Source organism: Macaca nemestrina, chromosome 1 (genome assembly GCF_043159975.1).
Source record: "Macaca nemestrina isolate mMacNem1 chromosome 1, mMacNem.hap1, whole genome shotgun sequence".
Classification (NCBI taxonomy): Eukaryota; Metazoa; Chordata; class Mammalia; order Primates; family Cercopithecidae; genus Macaca; species Macaca nemestrina.
The window spans coordinates 182,356,176-182,381,437 of NC_092125.1; the positions used below are offsets into that span (position 1 = coordinate 182,356,176).

At 51.4% G+C, this 25,262-nt stretch overlaps 1 protein-coding gene across 5 annotated transcripts in view; it reads left to right on the top strand.

Annotated features, from left to right (window-relative positions):
* LOC105495036 (tetratricopeptide repeat domain 39A) overlaps window positions 1-23,266 on the top strand; it is a 44,650-nt gene extending 21,384 nt beyond the window's left edge. For all 5 annotated transcript variants that reach the window (XM_011764169.3, XM_071093105.1, XM_011764172.2 and 2 more), the window contains exons 6-18: window positions 785-849; window positions 4,000-4,099; window positions 4,837-4,902; window positions 6,810-6,918; window positions 7,439-7,506; window positions 7,597-7,656; window positions 8,272-8,433; window positions 13,787-13,878; window positions 15,432-15,552; window positions 19,606-19,717; window positions 20,111-20,225; window positions 21,570-21,686; window positions 22,245-23,266. In XM_011764169.3, the coding sequence (XP_011762471.3) occupies window positions 785-849; window positions 4,000-4,099; window positions 4,837-4,902; window positions 6,810-6,918; window positions 7,439-7,506; window positions 7,597-7,656; window positions 8,272-8,433; window positions 13,787-13,878; window positions 15,432-15,552; window positions 19,606-19,717; window positions 20,111-20,225; window positions 21,570-21,686; window positions 22,245-22,368 (1,311 nt within the window). In that variant the 3' untranslated portion in view covers window positions 22,369-23,266. The remainder of the gene's footprint in view (window positions 1-784; window positions 850-3,999; window positions 4,100-4,836; window positions 4,903-6,809; window positions 6,919-7,438; window positions 7,507-7,596; window positions 7,657-8,271; window positions 8,434-13,786; window positions 13,879-15,431; window positions 15,553-19,605; window positions 19,718-20,110; window positions 20,226-21,569; window positions 21,687-22,244) is intronic.
* Window positions 23,267-25,262: the final 1,996 nt, after the last annotated feature.

The following is a 25,262-nucleotide window of genomic DNA, read 5'->3' on the forward strand; positions in this document are numbered from 1 at the left end:
GCCTCTGGCTAATTTTTGTATTTTTGTATTTTTAGTAGAGATGGAGTTTCACCACGTTGGCCAGGCTGGTCTCGAACTCCTGACCTCAAGTGATGCGCCCACCTCGGCCCTACCCTATTTTTTTAAAAAAAATCGCTTTCTCAGCTTTGTACTCATGCCTGAACAGCATATGGTGATGTTTCATTTGCTTTTGAGCTTCCTAAGTGGTGTGGGTCTTGCTTTCTTCCCTCGGCCTTATGTGACTGTGTGTTATTCTCTTGCCTGAACACACCGCAGTTTGTTTATCTGTCCTTCTGCTGGTGGCCATTTGGGCTGTTTCTGTTTCTTGGCTATCATGAACTTGCACAACCCTTGTCCATCCGTTTTCCATTGGGTGTAAACAGTGAATAGAGCTGCTGGCGGCTATAGGCAAAGGAAGTTTTACATTTAAAAATGTGATAAATACCTGCTTGTTGTAAAAACCACAAACAATCCAAAAACAAGCATCCCCTCTCCTTTCTCGCAGTCCCTCCACCTAGAGGGAGATACTGTTAATCATTGGGCGTGGCCCCTCCAGGCCTCTCTCCAAGCACAGAGTAGTGTACCTGTGAGGCTGGTCCAACCCTGGGCATTTTAGAGGTTTTGTTGAGCCAAAGAGCAGGGAGGCCTGGTTTGGCTGATCTCTGACCTCATTCCCCAAGGGTTCCTCACAGGGAGGGGCAGTCAGGCCCAGAGCCTTGCATGATCCCTCTCAGCCTACGGCTGCCCACCTGGGCCAGGCGGTCAGCATCTTTTCCTCCTGCAGGACGAGAACATGGTGAGCTTCATCAAAGGTGGCATCAAAGTTCGAAACAGCTACCAGACTTACAAGTGAGTGGGGCTGGCCATCCGCTTGTGGAGACTCTGGGTCACAGCCTCTGCTGTGCTGTTCCCCTCAGGCGGCTTTGTGGGAGGAGAAGAGTACTAACCAGGGCCAGAACCTAGGCTGTTGATGCAAGCCAATTTCCATGCCCTCAGGACCTCAGTCTCCTGAAATCATATTCCCCTGGCTTTCTGGCTGTGTCTCTTCCCTTTGGTCCCTTGAGTGCTTACTCCCTGCCTGACCCTCTGCTGGGGAAAATAAGACACAGATTCTGCACAGGCTGGTCTGGCTGGGGCAGGGAGATAGCCACACGAACAGCCATTTTGGGAACAGCAGCAGAACTCCCACAGATCTGTTAAGGCCCAGTCCAAATGCCACCTTCCCCATGAAGGCTTCTTTAACTCTAGTACACAGGAAAGGTATACACACACACACATGCATACACACACACACACACACACACATGTGGACACACTCTCTGCAGGCCAAAATCACTTTCGTGCTATCTCTGGATCCCTGACATTCAAACTAGCCCAGGCCCAGGCCATGTTTATGAATGAAGATTCAGTCCGGAGCGTTTTTACCCAACATGGCTCCATAATCCCTTATCTATGGTTCCCACAGCAACAAAAGCTCTGAAAATCCAGTCCCCCACTCACCAAGTGTTGCATTAAAACTTATTTCCATTAAAAGTTGATTTGAGGCCGGACGCGGTGGCTCAGGCCTGTAATCCCAGCACTTTGGGAGGCTGAGGCAGGCGGACCACCTGAGGTCAGGAGTTCGAGACCAGCCTGTCCAACCTGGTGAAACCCTGTCTCTACTAAAAATACAAAAATTAGGTGGGCATGGTGGCAGGTGCCTGTAATCCCAGCTACTCGGGAGGCTGAGGCAGGAGAATCACTTGAACCCGGGACGTGGAGGTTGCAGTGAACTGATATCATGCCACTGCACTCCAGCCTGGGTGACAGAGCGAGATATCGTCTCAAAAACAAAAACAAGGGGGGTGAGGGCAAGAGTTTTAAAGAGAGTAGATAAGGTTTGAAATATGCAGATGATTATGCAGAAATCACTATGGAAACAGCACAAGAGTGACTGGCAGTACGGAGAAGCCCAGCTGAAGCTGGTGATGATAAATTTACGGTGACACCAATCTTACTACACCTGCTCAGTAGTCCACATGCACCACAGAGAAGGCAGATAATTTACTTCATGCTTTTTCCATCAGGCAAGAGAGACAGAAAAATAATATTGCAAAGGGAGCTAAGGATAGACATGAAGCTATAGACCAAAAGACAGGGGAAGAAAGTTTTACTTTTACAGGAGGAAAATAATTCATGGTGGTGGATATTGGGGATAGTTGCATAATAATGGAAATGTAGTTAATACCACTGAATTGTACACTTAAAATTGGTTAAGATATTAAATTTCATGATATGTATATTTATCACAGTAAAAAAAAATTGAAAAAAAGAGGAAAAGTAAAAAAGTCTTTTTTTTTTTTTTTTTTTTGGAGATGGAGTCTTGCTCTGTTGCCCAGACTGGAGTGCAGTGGCACAGTCTCAGCTCACGGCAACCTCTGCCTCCCGGGTTCAAGCGATTCTTCTGCCTCAGCCTCTCGAATAGCTGGGACTACAGATGTGCGCCACCCCGCCTGGCTAATTTTTTGTATTTTTAGTAGAGATGAACTTTCACCACATTGGCCAGGCTGGTCTCGAACTCCTGACCTCAGGTGATCCGCCTGCCTCGGCCTCCCAAAGTGCTGGGATTACAGGTGTGAGCCACCGCGCCTGGCCTATTTATCATCTTTATCTCCCCCATTTAATGTAGGTGCTTCCCTGCAGGGATATTGTGAACTTGTTACAAGGTATTGCTAGGGTATAATGTACCATATAGCATGTGGACATCACGTTACCTTGGGGGCCTATGCTAGAAGTTTTCTAGGAAAACCAGACAAGTGCTCTGGCCCCAGCCTCCCTACCAGCTGCCAGAATGATGTCGCCAAAGCACACACCTTGTCAGGCCACCCCTTGCCAACTCCCAAGGCTCCTCTTGCTCTTAAAAGAAGTCCTGGGTTATTGCTGAGTCCTTCCTGGGAGTTCACCCCTGCCCTGCTTGCCACATCTCCCACTTCACTCTGCCTTAGGTCCTTGAGCCTTCCCCCAGTTCTTCAAATATGCCAAGGTGGTTCCTACCTTAGGGCCTTTGGACGTGCTGTTCTCTCTGTCAGAAACACTTTCTGCACTGAGCTTTCTGTACCAGATTTCAGCTCAAATGTCACCTCCTCAGAGAAGCCTTTCCTATCCCCAGACTAGGTCAGGTCCAAGGATTCTTCTCCTTGGAGCCTGCCATCACCCTCATAGTGATTTAATGGGGGGAGGGAGGGTCTGTCCCTTAAAGTGAGAATGCTGTGGGGGCAATGGCTTGGTGACTTTGGTCCCTGCTGTCTTCCAGTGCCTGGCACAGAGAAGCCTCAAGCTTGCTAATTGAAAGCCTTCAAAATGCTGTCAGCCCAGGAAGGAGGCAGACACATCGTTAAAGCCTCTGTCCTGCCTCAGGTGGCTGGGCTAGGGGCTCTGTGCAGTTGGTAACCAGGAGAAATAGAGTTGAATTCCAACCAGGAGACTCCAGGAAGACTTCCTGAAGGAGGAGGTGTTTGGGCTAGCCCAGTGGTTTTCAGCTAGGGGTGACGTCCCCCTCTGAGACATTTGGCGGTATCTGGAGACATTCTGGGTGTCCAGCTGGGGAGAGGATGCTACTGGCATCTGGTGCTCAGGGGCCATGGATGCTGCTAAACATCCTAAGATGCCCAGAACAGCTCCCCTGCCACCCCCAACAATAAAGAATTATCCATCCCCAAATGTCAGCAGTGCGGAGGCTGAGAAAACCTCTTTTAGACAGGATGTGGAGTACCAACAAATGTCCAGAAGCTGCCCATGGCAGAGTGTGCCAGGGCCCATACGGCTGAAATTCAGGGGTGAGGAGTGTGTTATCATGGTGGGAGATGGGATTCGAAATTCCTCAAATATCAGTTCTCAGGATCACCAGAACTGTATGAATCCACCACCAGGGAGTTTACCTGAGGCCCAGCTGGAAGGGGTCCCCGCCCCTAACCCCCACCCCCAGCAGTGGCTGAAACAGGACTTGGCATCTCTCTGCAGGGAGCTGGACAGCCTTGTCCAGTCCTCACAGTACTGCAAGGGTGAGAACCACCCGCACTTTGAAGGAGGAGTGAAGCTCGGTGTGGGGGCCTTCAACCTGGTGAGTGCTCCTCCCCCATTTCCACAGCGCCTGGCTCGAGCTCAGTCTCCCCTTCTGTCCCTGACTCGTGTGGTCACTGCCAAGTGCCCCTGCACCTGACTGTGTGCTGGGCACCGGGATCCAGAGATGACCAGATGTGTGGCCAGCCTTCAGGGACTCACAGCTGGGGTGGGGGTGGAGTGGGCGCTGGAGCCAGCTCCAGAGTCCATCAGTGCATTTCTTCCCAAGTCCGGCCAGTAGCTTGAAATCCACTGTGGTAGAGCCTTCACAGCACCTGACCATGGCACACATAATAAATCAGGGCATTCTCTGCCCTAGAGAGCTGCTGGCTACACATTTACCAGTGGCAGGGAAGGAGACAGTCCTGAAACCAGCTGATGACTTAGAGGGGACAGAGAACTAAGTCTTCCTCCTGCATGGAGTGGGGGAAGGTTTCCTGCGGGAGGGAGTGAGCATCTGTGCTGGCTCCTGAAGGATTCCTAGGAGTTTCCCAGCTGAGGAGGGGCTTTCAGGCAGAGGGATCAGGAAGTCTGGGAAAACTGCCTGATCAAGGGAGGACGAGCTTCCCAGGGACGAGCTTCCTCGGGAACCTAGGTGGCCAGGGGCCTTTCCAAAGTTAGAGGGGTGGCCCTCTCCTCTCCAGGTAAAGCCTGTTAAAGAGCAGGCCTTGGGACAGTGGGGGTGGCCCCTGCCCCCTCTGGGTACCTTCACATGCTTGATTACCTCCTTTCTTGCAGACATTGTCCATGCTTCCTACTAGGATCCTGAGGCTGCTGGAGTTCGTGGGCTTTTCAGGAAACAAGGTAACCACCTGCTTCCTAGCACCCCTGACCTGCTCAGCCCCAAAACTGGGGCTGGGCTGGACAGGGTGGGGCTGACAGGCCGCAGGGCCTAGGTGCCCGTCCTGGCTCAGCCCCTCTCATTGTATGACCCCGGACAATGCCCAGACCTCCCTGGGCCTCAGTCTTCTCTCCAGGCGAATGGGGCTAGTGATCCCTGCCTGGCCCTCCCAGGGTGCAGAGGCTCTGGGTGGGTGGGGGTGGCTATGAAGGGCAGCTCCATCAGTGGCCCAGGATCACACATTCTCTGAGCCTGACAGGTGTCAGGAGCTGGTCCCTCTTTCTATAGATACTGCCTCACTTCAAGACTTTGAGCAAGTCCTTCCCCAAAGGACCATTTTCTGGTGCTACCACTTCATCCAGCAGATGCCCGAGGGAGGCCCTACTGGGCATCAGACCTTGAGGAGGAACCAGAGAACTCAAGCACCCAGAGACTTTACTGAGGGCAAGAACCTGAGTACCAACCCCAGGTTGAAGGCAGCAGATCAGGGAGGGCTTCCTGGTGGAGGAGGCTTCGTGTGGTAGAAGGAGCATTGGCCTGGAAGTTAGGATCTCTGGGTCAGTCCAGCCTCATCCCCTTTTCTCTGTGACTCTGAGCAAGTCCCTACCTTCTCTGAGCCTCTTTTTAGTAAAATAAGGACCTTGTTATGGACCAGATAAGTGTTTCTCAAATGTGCACTGACCCTTACTGATATTTGCCACAAGCACGGACCTCTCTTTTATAATGTATATATTACTTTTCTCAAAAGTGACTCATGACTTTTACTGAAATTGATTCAAAGGAAACATGTCTACACAAATCTCCATATTATTTGGCATGATAAGAACATAATCATAAAAATAAATACCACAAGGGCCCAGCCACCTTTTGGAAAGCCCAGCTAGACTATGTGGTGGGCCCGGGTTCAGCCAGGGCTGCCTCTTTCTGAGAAAGGGGGCTCAGGGTGAGAGAGTTCAAACCCCGCGAGCAAAGGACTGGGGATTTCTCCTGGGCACCACCAAAGGATAGAAAGATAACTGAGAAGGGAAAACGCTCACGGTGACTCAGTGTTTCCTGGCGCCTGCCCACGGACCCCTGAAATCTTGGCTGCCCTCTGCTGTCTGAGCTTTGGAAAACATTGGCTAGAGGCTGTGAAGGTCTCATTCAGTTTTGTTTCCTTAAGAAAGCACATGGGTCATGAGTAGGACTTCAGGATGATGAAGGGAGGGCCCAGAGGTGAGGCAGTGTGGCCGGGCCAGGCGGGTTGTGGGACCTACTGTGCCAGCCTGGGCTTCCTCTTTATCTCGAAGGCAGGGGAGCCATGGAGGGTTTGAGGCAGGAGTGAGGCAGGTCAGATTTATGTTTTAGAAAGAACGAGAATGCTCTGGAGGACAGACCAGGGCAGAGACTGCAGGCAGGGAAACAAGGTGGGGGGTCTGCCCCCAGCCCCTCCCCAGCCAGGCTCTGGAGGCTTCTCCCCCAGGAAGCCTTCCCAGGCCCCACCAGTGCCCTGAGCCCGTGGCTGGGATCATCCACCTCCGTGTCTCTCGTGCTCCCAGCCAGACCTGGGTTGCTAGAGCCCTCAATACCCATTGCAGGGCAGCTGAGCCGGTGACTATAGGGAGGGTGGGGAAGGGGCTGTGGAGAAGGTGGGGGACACCTGAGACCCGCCAGGCCTTTGTCCTGGCCTTGGCAGCCATGTCCCCTTCCCCCAGGAATGTGCTGGGGCACTGAGGGGCAGCCCCTTGCTCAGGGCCACGCAGCTGACCCGGCCTGCAGGGTTCCAGCGCTCTTCCGCCCCTTTGCTGGCAGCACTGCCCACACAGCTGTCCAGCTGCCTCCCAGGCCCCTACCCTCTCTGGGAGTCTCACCCACCCTCCCGTCCCCTCAGGACTATGGGCTGCTGCAGCTGGAGGAGGGCGCGTCAGGACACAGCTTCCGCGCTGTGCTGTGTGTCATGCTCCTGCTGTGCTACCACACCTTCCTCACCTTCGTGCTCGGTAGGTGCCCCTGTACAGGGGGACCTGGGGCCCTGGGGTTTGGTCGTCTCCAAGGGGGCAGGAGAATGAGGGACTACAGACCCTGCTTATGCCCCTGCGGCTAGGGATAGGGGTACTGAAACCAGAAACAGAGCCACATCCACTGTCCTGGGGACTGGCCTGCTGACGCCCACTGCCTCACAGTGTGACTAGGTTCCAGCCTCAGTTTTCTCATCTGTGAAATGGGGGGGGTGGTGCCTACCCTGTGGAGGGTGTGAAGACACTGTGTACAGCACCTTATGGTTCTGGGCACAGCCTTGGTGGACACAGGCTCCTGGTTATCGAGCCCTGTGAAGTGCTTGGGGCGATATCTGCACTGCCTTATATAATCCTCATGTCACCCTAGGGACAGGGAGAATTATCATCCCCATTTCACAGAGGGGGAAGGGGAGACCCCGGGAAGCCCCTACTGGGTTGCTGGCAGGATCACAGGAGCCAGGAGTGCTGACATGTTCTGTGTCTCCCCCACCACCTCCTCCAGGTACTGGGAGCGTCAACATCGAGGAGGCCGAGAAGCTCTTGAAGCCCTACCTGAACCGGTACCCTAAGGTGAGCCCCATGCGCTGCCCGGTACCTCTAGCCCACAGACACCCACAGACCCCCACGGACCCACACGGACTTGCATATGTGTCATTGCAGGGTGCCATCTTCCTGTTCTTCGCAGGGCGGATTGAAGTCATTAAAGGCAACATTGATGCAGTGAGTGATGGGGGTCTGGCCCGGGGCTGGGGATCCCTCGGGCTCTCCCAGGCCAGCAGTAAGTCAGGCACATGTGACATACTCAGGGACAGGACAGACTGGGAGGGGGTCCCCAAGAGAGAACCAACCAGAGAGCAGGAGAGGGAGAGGCCCTTTGGACAGAGCAGCCTGGGAAGATGGAGGAGGAGGCATTTGTGGTGCCTGGGATTTTGACTGGGAGATATAGGACTGCAGCATTGCAGTGGAAGGAGGTGCGGGGAGGTGCTTGAGGGAGGCAGAGGTTAGGAAAGCCCATCTGGTTAGGGCATGGCCATTAGGCTGGAGTCTGGTACCTTCCCTCCATTATAGCTCTGTCCTGTTCTTTCAATTTGTTACAAAAAACCAGAGTCCCAGGCGGGGACTGTATTTGGGCCCAAGGTCATGTAAGACTTAGGAGGTAAAACCAGAACTGGAGGCCAGATCTCCTGGCTCCTGGGGCCCCACCTGAGCCTAGCACAGGGTTGGACCACCATGACCTGGAGAGGCCCGGTCTGCTGTGGTGTTGGGAGGTGCAGAGGATGCAGAGGGGTTGGGGCTGGGTGGGCACCCATCAGGCTGACCAGAAGGTGCCTGCAGGCCATCCGGCGTTTCGAGGAGTGCTGTGAGGCCCAGCAGCACTGGAAGCAGTTCCACCACATGTGCTACTGGGAGCTGATGTGGTGCTTCACCTACAAGGGCCAGTGGAAGATGTCCTACTTCTACGCCGACCTGCTCAGCAAGGAGAACTGCTGGTCCAAGGTGGGCTGATGCCACGTGTTAGGAGCATTGGGTGAACAGGGCTGACTGTGTGCCTCCAGACCAGGGGCCAAATCCCTAACTAAACACAGATGTCTCAGCTGAAATCTAACATAACCGTAAATTCTAATAGGACTCAGGCTTGGAAGGAACTAAAGACCACAAGAGAAACTTCTGAACCACAGTGTGTAACAAAGAGACTTCTAGTCACAAAGGACAGAAACATGGCTCCCTCTGTCCAACAGAACTGTCTCTATGGTAGAAATGTTCTACTTATGCACTGCCCACATATGGTAGTCACCAGTCACATGTACACAGTGAGCACATGAAATGTGCCTAGTGCAGCTGGGAAACTGATTGCTTTCAGTTTTACTTAATTCAATTAACTAAATGTTAAATTTAAATAGCCTGTAGGGCTAGTGGCCACTATATTGGACTTATGCAATTCCAAAACACAAAAGGCTCATATAACTGAACATTCTTGGCACTTCCGACTTCAGGTAGGGCTGGATCCAGGAATTCAAATGAAATGTCTGGCTTGGTCTTTCCATCTGTGACTGTGCTCTATCCTGTGACATCTTTGTTTCTGCGACATCTTTGCAGGAAGCTTCTCTCCATGTGACAGGCAGGGTGGCCATGGGCTGCTTCTACTCACATCCTCCCCTTGGTTTCAACCAGAGTCCCACAATTCAGCCTCACTGGTCTGACTTGTCACGTGCCAATGCCTGGAACAGAGGGGTGGGAAGATTCTTCATGGGCTGAGAGTAGGAGAGGAGTGGTTCCACAGAAGAAAATGATGCACCCAGAAATAGTGGAGGGATTACAAGATGCCATATAGGCAAAACAAAGCCAAACAGATGCTTGCCTACCAAAGATGAAATTTATCATGGTAAGTATTGAAATAAGTGTTAGCTTGTACCATCATAGTAATGATAGTGCAGAAATTGGAACCAAGAGTCTTAGAACCACCTAGCTCAGCAAACGTCTAATCTGTTATTTGTAAATACACAGGACATGTGTCTTCATGGCTTCATCCCCTGCCCATAGCAGACATTGCTAATCAATCCTCTGCCATGAGCCTGGCTGTGACCTTAGATGCTTTCCCTGCAAAGCTCCAGGCAGCTGTTAGAACTGACCCGCATTGGCACCTGTTAGGAGACCTGTCATCTGCATCTGGTCCCTCCCCCTCCTCCACATGGAGGTCTCTTTTCAGTAGCCCTGCCTGGGGACCAAGCTGAAGGGGAATTCTCTGGGTCTGGGGCAGGTGGGGCTAGGGAAGGGAACAGGCTTCTACTGAGCTCTCAACGTGTCTGGCACCTGTCCTGTCCTCCACACCACACCCAGTGAGGAGAAGTTATTATCTCCATTGGGCACATGAGGGCCACTGACACTAAGCGAGGACTGTGACTTTCCCACCCACATGGCTGTTGGTGACAGACACTGGATTTGAGGACAGTCCTGTGTGACTCAGAGGCCTCTGCTTCTCTCTTGCTCCTAGAGTCCTCCCGAGGAGTCGGGGCTTGCCCTGAGCCCACCCTGCTACTGAAGGTGCTTCCTCAGGCCCAGCTCCCATGGCCCCCACACCCCCTCCTACTCCCAACAAGGACAAAGCCTCAGGGAACCTTTTTTCTTTTTTGAGAGATAGGGTCTTGCTATGTTGGTCAGGCTGGTCTTGAACTCCTGGGCCCAAGCAATCTTCCCATCCCTGCCTCCTAAAGTGCTGGGACTCCAGGCCTTAGGGAACCTTTTTGAACTGAAAGTGACTCTTGAAGCCTTCCTGTAGAGTGAGGTGGGTGGCTGGGGCTAACCACATGGGGAAAGGGAGACCTGGTGGGGGCACACAGCTGCTATATAGAGGAACAGAAGGTGGGCCAGGCCTCCCAGCTGTCAGCAAGTCTGGCTCAGTTCCCAGCCCGCTGGGGTGGCCAGTCCCGCTCTCTCTGCAACACTCTCCTCCTGAGGACTTCCTGTGAAAAACGGGGGTTGTAACACTCTTGAGTTCTGGGGCCCCACCCATTTCTAATCTCCAGAACTTGGCCATCGCAGACTCCACCAACTTATAGTCCTGGGGCCTGGGCCTCTGGCCATTGCCATAGGCACCACCCGCTCTGTGCAGGCAGTGCCCCTCTCTGCCAGGATCCTCCGAGGTCAGCTGCTGGGTCTGACCCGCAGACCCTGACTGAGTGATGGATGAACAGAGTACGCAGACACAGGCTTGCCTGTCAGCAGATAGGGGACCCTTGCCAGAGTTAGCAGCAGCCCCCATAAGCCGGCCATGCTTGCATTTATTTAGTACAGATGTAATGACAAAGGCCTAAAGCAAACTCCATTTCTGGGTAATTAACATTGTGCCCCCCGCCCCACCCCCGGAGAGAGCAGTCCTCTGCTCCGATGATTAAAGGCCAGGTTCTGAGGCCTAAGTAAACTAACTTATCTAGATCAATTCCCTTCTTGTTATCTACTCTGAGAGAACTCAGCTGTCTTCAGCCACATCCTTTCCCAAAGCTTTTGCAAAACCTCCCAGCCTTCCAAGAAGGTTTGCTGCTTTATATAATTTTTCCCACCCTGACCTATCTCCTACAGTCAGCCCTGTGGAGGCCTTTGTGTTTCCCTCAGTGCTGGCAGCCTGGAGGCTTAGATGGCCAGAAACAAGGCGGTGACAGTGGCCTGCTCAGGGCTTGGGAAACCCAAGGAGCTAAAGGCATCCTCGGGCAACCCAAGAGGACAGGAAGGCTTCTGAGGAGAGACCTCTGAGGTGGGTCTTGGAGAGGAAGGATTTAGGGAGGCAGAGTGGAGGAAGTGAGAGGACACCCCAAGCCGAGAGGGCGGCAGGACCAAAGGCTCAGAAGCCAGAGCGTTGCGGAGGGGCTCTGTGCCATGGGGTGAAGAGTCTGCACAGCAGAAGAGCAGGGGGCCTGTATCAGGGGAGACAGCTGCTCTTTTCCCCCAGTGTGGCCGCCATACTTCTCTGGAGAGCTGGGGCATCCACAACTCTCAGTCACAGCCTCCATCCTAACCCTGCTGGTGCTGTGAGGGTGAGCTGTCTGTGGGCAGGAGGGAAGGCTCTTGGAGGTGAGCCTGGTGGAGAAGGGATAATGGCATCCCAGGCCGAGGAACAGCACAGGCAGAGGCCCGAGGAGAGTTTAAGGAGTGTAGGGGAGGAAATGGCAGAAGATGAGCCAGAAAAAGAAAGGTTAGGGCAGGCCATGGAGGACGTGAGTGGCTGTTTGGGCTTTATCTAGCAGTAGGGGAGCCCTGGCAGGCTTGTGGCTTAGATAGTTGCTTTAGGAATCCCACCAGCAGTTGCTGGGCCATCCCCACTTGCCAGGTCCTGTTCTAGGCCAGGAAATACAAGAGTGAGCAGGAAAAGACCCCCTCTGAAGGCTCACATCCTAGTGGGGAGAGAGACAAGAAACACAGATATGCAATATAACATGATGTCTGGTTCCAGTAAGAGAAGTGAAGAACAAGCGAGGCCGGGCGCAGGGAGTGACGGGAGGGGCTCCTTTGTAAGGGGAGGTCAGGGGAGGCCTGTCTCAGAGGACACCAGAATGGAGCGCAGGAGCAGCGCATGGCAGTCACAAAGCAGGCCATTTGGGCAGAGGGAGCTGTGTAGGGCAGGGCAGGAGTGTGTTCGATGTGTCCTGGGAGCAGCCCGGAGGCCGTCGTATGGCTAGAGTGTGGCAGATGTCGGGGAAACAGTAGATGTCTCCTGAGTGTGATGGGATACAACCAGATTTCCAGAAGGGACTGACGTGAGCTGACTTAAAAAGGTCAGCGTGCGAAATGGCTTGCAGGGGACAGGAGTGGGAGCAGGGAGACAGGAGACAATGTGTACCAGGACAGCAGAAAGACATCCCGGGTAGCCTGGAACAGGGAGACGGTGTGGAGATGGTGGCAGTGCGATAATGAGAGCCGTAGGGCAAGGCCAGCAGGATCCTAGAGTGAGACGGGAGGTAAAGTCACTGGGACTTGGTGCCTCCACGTCAGGGGCAGGGGAAAGGGAGAGGACAAGGGCAACCCGGGAGGTTAAAGATGGGACCGGGGCCAGGCGCAGTGGCTCATGCCTGTAATCCCAGCACTTTGGGAGGCTGAGGCGGGCAGATAGCTTGAGGTCAGGAGTTTGAAACCAGCCTGGCCAACATGGTGAAACCCCGTCTCTACTAAAAAATACAAAAATTGCCAGGCGTGGTGGTGCATGCTTGTAGTCCCAGCTACAAGCCGGGAGGCGGAGGTTGCAGTGAAGTGAGCCGAGATCGCGCCATTGCACTCCAGCCTCAGTCTGGGCGACAGAGCAAGACCATCTCAAAAAAAAAAAAAAAGGTGGGACCGGGAACAGGTTTCAGGGAGGGAGACTCTTCCCACAAAGACCAGCTTTTCCTCATGCTGTAAAGGGCGGGTTGAGGCCCGGGCATGGGTGGGGCTGCCAGGTGGAGGCCGCTTTCCGCCTGCTCTAGGCAGGACTCCCGGATGTCCGGCGCCCTTTCCTCTCCACCCTTTCTTAGCCAAGAGGCAAGAGCTATGGTTCGGAACTTGGCCACCTGAGGGCAGCACAGAGCCAGGCTCCTGTCTCAGGACTTCTGAGGAAGGGGCGTGGCGTGCAGGGAGAACTGGGTGGGGTAGGGGGTTCTCCCGCAGGGCCACGGTTTCACTGTCAGGGCTGGCTGTGCATCTAGTGGGCAAGGCCGTGGGGTCGACTCCCGGCTCTGCCCCAGTAGCTCTGGGGTCCCAGGAAGCAGAGGTAGGGTACGGACTCCTTTCTGGCATTGCCTTTGGGATCAAGCGAGGTGCCGGATTTGATGTGCCTGGCCCACAGCAAGGCAGATAGTTCTACCAGAGTGGCCCGAGCTGAGCCGACCCAGGCCCTGCTCACGTTTCTGGCTCAAGCCTCTTTTTTACAGCCCGTGCTTCATCGTCTATTGATAATCCACACACATCCTGTCGCCTCCTGGCTTTGCTCAGCCCCTTCCCCTTGGCTGTAAGGCCCTGTCTGGGGCCTCAGGGAATTTCCCCATTGCCCTTCAGGGGCCCACTCTGAAGGTGTTGCTTCCCGGAAACCCCGATTGAGCCCCTGTCCTTGTGTGTCTGCCGCAGCCTCAGCCTGTCCTACCCATTACTAGTTGCATGGGTTCTTCTTGCCACTGCTTCAAGTGGAGAAGAAGGTGGCTGCTTTGACATGGGTTGTCCTGGATTCCGGTCTTCAAGTTGCTTCAACTTCTTACCTTCGTTTTTCCCCTGGGGCTTGGAGACAATGCGAGCTCCTATGCTGGGCCACGTGAGGTCCGTCTGCAGATTCCAGCCGGGCTGGGGCTGGAGGAGGGCTGCTCACACCTGGCTGTTGCTCTGTCTCACACAGGCCACCTACATTTACATGAAGGCCGCCTACCTCAGCATGTTTGGTAAGGAGGAGTACAAGCCATTCGGGGACGACGAAGTGGAATTATTTAGGTGGGTCTCACCATCGTGCTCCCACTGTGTAGGCCGCTATGGACAGACCAGCCAGGCTATCCTGAGCTGTGGGCACTGCGGAGGGAGGAGTGGGGTGACTCCCTGCCCCCACCCCAGGACTGACCCACCTGCGTGTCCTCCCCTCCCATTGCCACCCCATGCTGCTGCTACTGGTGGTTGGAGCCCTTTGAATTTCTTCAGAAGCTTTCTTTCACAGAAATGGTTTTGTCAATATCATCTCCCTCCAAGTCTCTTTCATGTGGGCAGTAGGACAGATATGGCCACCAAGGTCCGGGGAGGGAAGGTCTTTCACTCTGCTGAGTTAACCTGAGACACTCAGAGAAGCACAGTGGAGAGCTGAGAGTCGAAATCGAACAAACAGGAGTAAACCCAGCCTCTGCTTGTTCTTAGCTGTGTCACCTGGGACAACTTCGGCATCTGTAAAATGGGAATAACAACCTCCACCTCGCAGCACTGTTTTGCAAATCAACTAGATAATAAATGTAAAGAGCCTGGCATAGAACTAGGAGCCTAGAAGCTGCCCGCTAAGTGGTGGCTGTTTTCATTCTTCCTGTACCACCGTATTTGCTTCCTGTGAAGCATCTTTAGAGCAGAGCTCAGCCGTGGCAGGTGGAGGATGGAGCTTGGAGCCCTCCTCCAGTCTTGGTGAGGTTGACCCCAATTTGCAGACCTAGAAGTGGGTATAATATGGGCCTCCTAGGCTACTGCTGTCACAATAATAGGGCATTCATCACTTCCAGAGTGTCTGCTGCTACAGCAGGTTCCATGTCCCCTCTCAGATGACTCTTCCAGAAAGCCTAGGCGGCCAGGTGTCATTACCTTCATTTTAGAGATGAGGAAATTAAGGCCAAGAGAGGTTCTACAGTGAATAAGCAAACGAAGAGTTTGGGGGGACCTCACACCCACATCCAGCTGTTTCCTGTGCCTAAATGGCTCAGGCCTGAGGTCACAACCACACCCAGTGACTGTGGCAGAAATAGGAGGAGGGTGGGATGGAGCTGGGTGGGTGAGGCCCCAGATGTGGAGGCGTGCCTGGTGGCATACCGCATTTTGCTCTGTCCCTGGAAACAGCTGAGAAGGTGAAAACTCTAGAGTCAAGAGTTAATTAAGGGTTTGAGCTGTTTGGTGTTGGGTAGGTCGCACCCTTTCTCTGAGTGTTGGTATCTCCTGTGAAATTGGGATTAAACTTCTCTTGAGTCCTCCCCGGAAATGGGGCCTGGGAGTGGAGGCGATAACTAGGAGGCAGGACTGGCCCAGGGGTGTTTGGCACACTGGCATCTCTGCCAGCTGGCGGGGAGGAACCCCTTGCCCAGCCATAGGAAGTGGCCAGGTCTTGGGGCAGGGTCTCTAAAATAAGACCATAGCCGCAGGCTATTTCAGACCTAAAAGGCTCTTTAGAGTCCAACACTGTCATTGTACGGATGGGGAAACTGAGGCCCAGAGAGGGGCCAAGCATGGCTAGGTAGGCTGGGGACCCTCCGCCCTCTCCTACTCTTTTTCATCCTCTCCCACCCTCCCCATCTCTTTTGCAGAGCTGTGCCAGGCCTGAAGCTCAAGATTGCTGGGAAATCTCTACCCACAGAGAAGTTTGCCATCCGGAAGTCCCGGCGCTACCTCTCCTCCAAACCTATCTCGCTGCCAGTGCCTGCTCTGGTGGGTAGGAGGTCTGGACTGGCACTGCCCTCCGGGTATAGGATTGTGAGGATTCACTGAGAGCCACAGCCAGGGGGAAGTGGATGAGGAGAAAGACCTTCATGCCTCAGGGACCTGGGGAGGGTTTCGCAATTCACCTGCGAGTCTGACCCAGCCTCTACCCCTTAGAAAGAGATGGTCCACTGGGGCTGGGAGTGGAGAGACAGGCAGGCTGCAGATAAGAGGCAGAGAGGGTCGCCCTCCTGGACAGATAGCCCCATGTCGCTGTGCCGAGGCAGAGGCATCACCCGGCTGCCTGTGATCCCAGCCTGACTGCTCCAGTCTTGTCACAATGATTTTCATTGTTTTCACGGTCCCCCTCACTGGGCCAGCGTCTTCACGTTATATTCAACTCTGAACTCACATAATAGCCAACATTGTTATTGAGCACTTGCTCTGTTCAAGGCTGCCCACACCCATTGCCTGTTGCCTCATTTGAGCCTCACATCAACCCTGTGAGTAGGCGCTGCTGGTATCTCCATTTTACAGATGGGGGTAACAAGACCTAACAGATCAGTAAAAGATCAAATAACTTGCCCAGGTCACATAGCTGGTGAGTTGGAGTCAGAATTTGAACTCAGCAGTCTCGGCCCACAGCCCATATTCTGAGCCATGGTTGTGATGCTAATTCTATGCACGATTTGAGTAGGCATCCGATAAAGTTCCAGCTTGCTAAGAGTCCTTGTTATTCAAGTAGTAAGGGAGCCGGAAAAGTAGAAGGAAGCCTGCTTGAGAGACCTTTTTTTGGTCCTGGCTATACTGTTCATTAACTGAATAGCCTTAGGTCGGTTCCCTCTTCCCCTTATGTAAAATGGCTATAATAATAGATTCCTTTCCCATTTCACAGAGCAGTTATGAGCATGAACAAGAAAAATGTGTTAAATACTTTATCAGTTGAAAAGGTCAATATTTGGCAGGGCGCGGTGGCTCATGCCTGTAATCCAAGCACTTTGGGAGGCCGAGGCGGGCGGATCATGAGGTCAGGAGATCGAGATCATCCTGGCTAACTTGGTGAAACCCTGTCTCTACTAAAAACACAAAAAATTAGCCAGGTGTGGTGGCAGGCGCCTGTAGTCCCAGCTTCTTGGGAGGCTGAGGCAGGAGAATGGTGTGAACCCAGGATGCGGAGCTTGCAGTGAGCCGAGATCACGCCACTGCACTCCAGCCTGGGCGACAGAGTAAGACTTTGTCTCAAAAAAAAGGTCAATATTTCTATAGTTTGATTCAGCATTTACAACCTGAGTATTTCTAAAGTTTTAAAATATTTTATGGTTTAAAATATACAATAGGCCAGTCATGGTGGCTCACGCCTGTAATCCCAGCACTTTGGGAGGCAGAGGCGGGCGGATCACCTGAGATCTGGTGTTTGAGACCAGCCTGACCAACATGGAGAAACCCCGTCTCTACTACAAATACAAAATTAGCTGGGTGTGGTGGTGCATGCCTGTAATCCCAGCTACTCGGGAGGCTGAGGCAGGAGACTCTCTTGAACCCAAGAGGTGGAGGTTGCCGAGATTGTGCCATTGCACTCCAGCCTGGGCAACAAGAGTGAAACTCCGTCTCAAAAAAAAAAAAAAAAAAAAAAAAATCCAGTAAAGCTATTGTTATCAAGTGGAACAGGAGGATATTGTAGGAAGGGCAAGGGAAGCAACTATACCAAAAACTTAGGGGAGAATTTCCCAAACTGTAATCTGCAAAATACTATTTATGCATTAAATGATTTCATTTGGGAAAGACTGGCCTAAACACAGTTTATATACTATAGACTTTCTTGGAGTCTTATATATTAATCTAAGAAGAAGCTTAAAGATATGTTTTTTCACTAACTTATTTGGCCACAGAATCATTTTTAATTTTAATTTTTATTTATTTGTGGGGAAGGGAAGAATCCTTTTTTAAAAAATGAAACATTTGCTGGCCGGGTGTGGTGGTTCATGCCTGTAATCCCAGAACTTTGGGAGGCCAAGGTAGGTGGATCATTTGAGAGCAGGAGTTCAAGACCAGCCTGGCCAACATGGTGAAGTCCCATCTTTACAAAAAATTCAAAAATTAGTGGGGCATGGTGTCATGCATCTGTAGTCCCTGTTCCTCAGGAGGCTGAGGTGGGAGGATAGCTTGAGCCCAGGAGGTCAAGGCTGCTGTGAGCTCTGATAGTGCCACTGCACTCCAGCCTGGGTGACAGAGTGAGACCCTGTCTCTAAAATAAAATAAAATTAAACATTTGCTAACTTGGAACCAGCGAACAATTTGAGAAATACTGGTCTAAACTGAAATTCCCTTCCTAGAACATAATAACAAGAACCACAACAATAATGTCTTTCTAGAACTTTATGGCTACAAAGCGTTTTCACATCCATTACCTGGTTTGATAGTTTAGGAAATGCGCATTTAAGCAAACACAGTTACTATGAATGAAAGTTTAATTTAGTATTATTATTTTATTTTATTTATTTTTAAATATTTATTTTAGAGGTGGGGGTCTCACTGTGTCATACAGGCTGGAGTGTAGTGGTGATATCATAGCTCACTGCAGCCTCAAACTCCTGGGCTCAAAGGATCTTCTCATGTCAGCCTCCTAACTACAGGCGAGCACCCACGCTTAGCTACTATTTTTATTTTTTTGTAGAGACAGTATCTTACTGTGTTGCCCAAGGTGGTGGTGAACTCCAGGGCTCAAGAGATCCTCTCACCTCAGCCTCCCAAAGTGCTGGGATTACAGGCATGAGCCACCATGTTCAGCCTAATTTAGTATTCTGAGCTTCCTGGCAGTCAAGGCAAAAACAAACAAAGAAAAGGAACCAGTAACCTAACAAAGACAAGGTGGAAATAAATTTTTTTTTTTTTTTTTTTGAGACAGAGTCTCACTCTGTCACCCAGGCTAGAATGCAGTGGGGTGATCATAGCTCACTGCAGCTTAGATTTCTTGGGCTCCAGCAATCCTCCCACCTAAGCCTCCCAAGTAGCTGGGACCCCAGGCTTGCACCACCATGCCTGGCTAATTTTTTTTTTTTTTTTGGTGGAGATGGGGTTTTGCCATGTTGTCCAGGCTGGTCTCGAACTCCTGAGCTCAAGTGATCGTGATCCACCTGCCTAAGCCTCCCAAAGTGCTGGGATTACAGGTGTGAGCCACCATATCTGGCCCCAAGATTTTTTTTTTTTTTGACGGTGTCTCTGTCACCCAGGCTGGACTGCAATGGCGCCATCTCGGCTCACTGCAACCTCCGCCTCCTGGATTCAAGCAATTCTCCTGTCTCAGCCTCCTGAGTAGCTGGGATTACAGGCACGTGCCACCACACCCGGCTAGTTTTTGTATTTTTAGTAGAGACAGGGTTTCACCATGTTGGCCAGGCTGGTCTCGAACTCCTGACCTCAGGTGATCCACTCACCTTGGCCTCCCAAAGTGCTGGGATTACAGGCGTGAGCCACTGTGCCTGGCCCCCCAAAATTTTTTTAATTAAAAAAGAAAATCTAAGAAAAAGAAAAAAAGGAATCAGATGTGTTTTAAGAGTCTCAATGATGGTACCTTCATTCTAAAGGAAATGGAATATGAGTGTCATTATTTAGCCTGTTGCTTTGGGAGAATAGGAGTAGGAGAGAAGGTGACATAGCCTTAAATTCTGTTGTCCTGAAATGTGTGTATGGAGCATGGCCTGGTCCTCAAAGGACAGAAAGTGGCCCCAGAGAGGTTGGGAGAAAGGACGTAATAGCACTCAGGGAGGGCATGAGCAGAAAAATAGCTGGAAAACTTCGGCAGCTATGAGCAGCACAGTACGGACACTGGTCCATCTTACATCTGCACTGGGGTAAGGTGAGAGCTCAGTACGAAATCAACGATAAGGCTCCCATGATCCCCTCAGGCCCACAGCTTCACAGGCTGACTGAGACCTGTTATGGATGATTAGAGCTAGAAGGGCCTTTAGGGAACCTCTGATCTGAACTGCCCATTTTGTAGATGGGAAAACTGAGGCCCCATTAGGAAAGAAGCCTGGGACTGACTTGCCCTCCTGCCTTCAGGAAATGATGTACATCTGGAATGGCTACGCTGTGATTGGGAAGCAGCCGACACTCACAGATGGGATGCTTGAGATCATCACCAAGGCGGAAGAGATGCTGGAGAAAGGCCCAGGTGACTTCCCTCAGGCCCTTGAGCCTGCCAGGCTAGGTCAGGTCTTTACAGCTGAAGGTTCCCTTTGCCAAAAATGTCCTTTCCCCGTTCCCTACCCTGGCAATTCTCCTTTCCCTCTCTAGACTGAGCTCCTCCAAGCAGCTGTTCCTTGTCCCCTTGGTAGGGTCAAAACCTCTGGGCTCCCACAGCCGTGGGGCTTCCTTCAGTCCTGACCTCACTGTATTGTCATTGTCTCAGTATTTGCCTTTCCTTCTCAGATGTGACCCCCCCTGAGGACAGGGACCATGTCTGATTTACCTGTGTCCCTTTGACCTAGCACAGAGTAGGGGCTCTATAAGTAACGGCTGCAGAAATGAACAAGTCTGTCTTTTTCCCTCACATCCCTATTTGCAGAGAACGAGTACTCAGTGGATGACGAGTGCTTGGTGAAATTGTTGAAAGGCCTGTGTCTGAAATACCTGGGCCGTGCCCGGGAGGCCGAGGAGAATTTTAGGAGCATCTCTGCCAAGTAAGTGCCTCTGCAGCTGCTCCTGCTGGGTCTGAGTCTCCTGGGTAGAATATTCAGGGCTTCTCCATCCTCATGCCCACTGCAGTGGCTGACCCTAGCCAACCCCCGCTCACCACACAGGTACTAAACTAGTGTCCACTCTTGCCAGGACTTGTGCCGGGACCTGTACAGATAATTCAGACCTAGCCTCCCAGTGCCACCAAATTGCGTGACTACAGGAGCACATACACGTTGTTTCGAGTGAACAGTGTGCCCTGGAGTTTGTAATTCAGCAACTCTGTCCTTGCCCTCGGGGAGGGCAATATGACAGATGGCAAGCTGTAGGCAGCCCAACCAAGGCTCATCAGGACCATGCTAGAGGAAAGCAGAGAGGACAGCAGGTGCCCCAGGAGGGACCTGAACTTCATGGGAGGTACTAGGAAAGGCTTTCCAAGGCTGACGTTGAAAGTGGGAAGTTCGGGCCGGGCGCAGTGGCTCACGCCTGTAATCCCAGCACTTTGGGAGGCCGAGGCGGGCGGATCACAAGGTCAGGAGATCAAGACCACGGTGAAACCCCGTCTCTATTAAAAATACAAAAAATTAGCCGGGCGCGGTTGTGGGCGCCTGTAGTCCCAGCTACTCGGGAGGCTGAGGCAGGAGAATGGCGTGAACCCGGGAGGCGGAGCTTGCAGTGAGCCGAGATCGCGCCACTGCACTCCAGCCTGGGCTGGGCGACAGAGCGAGACTCCGTCTCAAAAAAAAAAAAAAAAAAAGAAAGTGGGAAGTTCATCAGGTGGAGAAAGCAAGGGAGGACAGGTTTGAGGTGGAGTAGGGACAGCATGCACCAGTGCATGGACACAGGAAAGACACCTGAGGCGGGGTGACGGCGATGGGGTCTTTGCCTGCCTGGGTGAAGTCATAGAGAGAAAAGATTGAAGATGAAATAAGGAGGGATAGAATGAGAAGGGCCTGGATGTTTTGTTCACAAAGCTAAATTGTATTCCAAAGAAGAGAGCCAGAAAGGGCACCGGGCAAGGAAGATATCTCCAGGGCAGCATGGAGGTCGGGTCAGAGGGGACAGGTCAGAGACAGGAGACTTTACAGTTCAATAAATCATTCAACCTGGAGAAAGGGAGGTTGGGACTTAGGTGGCGGTGGATTAAGGACATGACAGGAGCCATAAGTTGTCAGGGAGCTGGAGCCCAAGGTTACACACAGGATGGGAAGGCTTTGCTGTGGATCCCAGCCTTTCTATAGCTTGGTAGTGGGAACCTCCCAAAATTGCAGTTCAGGTTAGGAAATCCTCACGTGCAGTTTGGGAAAGGCTCAGGAGGAGGAACCTGAGCCATGTCTTCTGTTCTGCAGTGAAAAGAAGATTAAATATGACCACTACTTGATCCCAAACGCCCTGCTGGAGCTGGCCCTGCTGTTTATGGAGCAAGGCAGAAATGAAGAGGCCATCAAACTCTTGGAATCTGCCAAGTAAGCCTTGGGTAACCTCAATCTGTCCTTTGCTCCCTCTGAACTCAGCTCAGGAACTGGCTGGGGACAGAGTTGCCCAGACAGCAGTGAGTAGAGTTGCTAGCAAGGCCAGTCTGGCAGTCTAGAGGGCGGACCTGTGTCCCTCGGAATCCAGCTGTCACCTGTCATAGGAAGACTTCCTTCTTAATGTATGAATGGGCAGTTAGACCCCCAGAGGCAGGAAGTAAGTTCCCAAGGTCACATCAGAAGCCAGCTGCACGGCTGTGTGAGGACCCATGACTCCTGCCTTCCAGGCTAGAGGTCTATTCCCTACAACCACCCCTTCAAGCTTAGGAACCCAGGAGGACCAGGAGTGGTTCCAGTGGGCATGATACCAGGGGTGAGGGGCCACAAACCCTCCTGGTTAACTCTCCCACTGGGCAGGGCTCAACGCTCTCGGGACCCAGGAATTTCTCTACAGTCCTTCCTTGGCTGGCGGGGCTCACACAGCTCCAACAGGAGGAAAAGCATCTCTGGGAGCAAGCAGGCTCATGTGTCTGATTCTCTGCTCAATTCCAGGCAAAACTACAAGAATTACTCCATGGAGTCAAGGACACACTTTCGAATCCAGGCAGCCACACTCCAAGCCAAGTCTTCCCTAGAGAACAGCAGCAGATCCATGGTCTCATCAGTGTCCTTGTAGCTTTGTGCAGCAGTTCTGGGCCGGAAGACAGACAGACAGACAGCTGGACAGAGCTCCTGGAAACATTTCAAAAGATCCCCTCCCCCGGCCCTGCCCTGCCTTTGGGGTCCACCGGCGCTCCAGTTGGATGGCACGACATGGGTATCTGTGCAGAAGCCAAGCTTTTCACCAGTGTGGCCAAGGGCCTTTGCCAAGGGCAGAGCAGGTGGAGCCCTCTGCCTGCCTATCACACATACGGGTACTTGCTTTTCACTGTGATGTTTAAGAGAATGTATGAACAGTTTACATTTTCCTTAGAAATACATTGATGGGATCACAGTTGGCTTTAAAAACCAACAACCACCAACCACCTGTAAGTCTTTGTCTTCACCTATTATCATCTGGAGGTAAATCTCTTTATATGATGATGCCAAAGGGCAAATTGCTTTTCAAATTCAGCAAGTTCTCAGCTTGTGTGACTGAAGGGCCTTCAGAGGACCTGAGGAGTGCCTGGGAGAGGCTGAGCCTCAGGCTTCAATGCTTCTGGGGTTGGGCACGAGGATGCACACAGACATCCACTACCTTACTACTCACACTTCATTTCACTCCTTTTGTAAATTTCCAATTTAAAAATCAAGCACGTCTTTTTAGTGAGAGAAAATCTGAGCTCTTGTGTAGAAAAATCCATCTCCACCAGTAGGAAATGCCAAGGCTTGATGGAAGAGCCGTGTGGCCCTTTCTGTGCCAAAGCCAGGAATTTTGGGGGGCAGGAGGAGGTTCTCAGAATCCAGTCTGTATCTTTGCTGTATGCCAAACTGAAACCACTGGGAATAATTTATGAAAGATAAAAATCTTCTGTACTTCACTCCAAGGTACATTTACTTACTGACAGCATTTTTCTTAGAACTGTTATTCTTGACCTGTTGTGTATGTGTTAGATTCTTCAATTAAGAGACAGGAGACATTTAAGTGATAAAATTTATGCCCTTAAGGGATCGTGCATCATATATTTCAATAAAATATGTGTTGCAGGCATCCATAGGCCGGGCAGAAAGTCTTAATCAGAAGCCACACGGCCTATGTATGTTTTATTTAGACCACACAATGTTTTAAACTTTTTGAATAAGTTACCAGCATTCACAAATGGGGAGATTTCACAAATGAATCTGGTTCCTGGCCTGTAATTTAAAAAAATAAAAAATAAAAAAAGATCTGGCAACATTGAGCCGCATTCCCATGAGGCAACAATCAGCTAGAGCTAAGTCGCGGCTACTTTAAACACTTCTGTTACCTTTCTGGCCCCTCAAAGCATCTGAATTTGCAACCTCTGGGATTGTTAAAGTGAGAACTCAGGTTCAATGACCAACACCAGGTTTTACCCTTCACTTTCTAATGTCAGCACACTTCAACCTAACCATTTCCCTTTAGGGAAAATCATGTACCCAGTAAAAATATTCATCTGTGAAACGTTACTCCCCAAATGCATGAATGCAATTTCTATAAGAGAAAAACCAGTTAAACTTTCCAATCTTCCAGCATTGCTGTATTTAGCAAACACAGTATCTGCCAAGGGGCTGGGTTAATATATAAAGATTCAGTTGGTCGGTCATGATGGCTCACTCCTGTAATCCCAGCACTTTGGGAGGCTGAGGTGGGTAGATCACGATGTCAGGAGATCGAAACCATCCTGGCCAATATGGTGAAACCCTGTCTCTACTAAAAATTACAAAAAAAATCAGCTGGGCGTGGTGGCGCATGCCTGTAGTCACAGCTACTTGGGAGGCTGAGGCAGGAGAATCGCTTGAACCCGGTAGGCAGAGGTTGCAGTGAGCCAAGATCACGTCACTGCACTCCAGCCTGGCAACAGAGGGAGAATAGAGTTTTGTTAGAATGAAACAAAAGAATATCCTCCATAGAGGGTAATCCCTTTGCAAGCTATCTCTTCTCCAAAGCCTGGATGCTGGGAGACCAACCTGTTTCTAGGCTCCTGGACAGGACAGGGTAGGGTGGTAGAGACAGGCTGCAGGAGGACAGGCCTCCATGGCTTCCCCACATGTTGGAATGCTGCCTGGTGCTGTATCAAAGCAGCACTACTCACAGGACACCAAACATATACTTTGGAAAATTGCAGTTTACAAAAAAAAACTTTATCTCAACGTTAATTTCAGGTGCGTTTTTTTGTTTTTGTTTTTGTTTTTGTTTTTGAGAGAGTCTCACTATGTCACCAGGCTGGAGTGCAGTGGCACGATCTCAGCTCACTGCAACCTCTGCCTCCCGGGTTCAAGCAATTCTCCTGCCTCAGCCTCCTGCGTAGCTGGGAGTACAGGCACATGCCACCATGCCCAGCTAATTTTTGTATTTTTAGTAGAGATGGGGTTTCACCATGTTGGCCAGGATGGTCTCGATCTCCTGACCTCGTGATCCACCTGCCTCGGCCTCCCAAAGTGCTGGGATTATACAGGCGTGAGCCGCCGCGCCCCGCCACGGGTACTTTCATTTCAAAATTTTGTCAAGATGATTTCCTTGTCAACATTTGCTGTTGATTTCCTGCTGGGCTTCATTAATTAACCCTATTTCACTTTTACCCTGCTGCCCTGATAAGATAAATCAGTGGGTTTTGCCTCCTATATCCCACCTGCAAATTCTGAGATAATCTATCAAAAAAAAAAAAAAAAAAAAATATATATATATATATATATATGTGAAGGACAATGAAAACACTGGGTTTCTAACATCACCATATCCTTCTTATGCAAGGGCCTTAGGAAGTGAAAATTCTGTCATAGGCTCTCAGTGAGTCATCTGTGGTCACTGCTTCTCTAATAGTGCAGACCTTCTCAGCACATCTGCCGTGGAAAGGCCGCAGATTAGGTGGAAGGTTTGAGCCTGGAAATAAGGAGATCTGAATTTCGGTC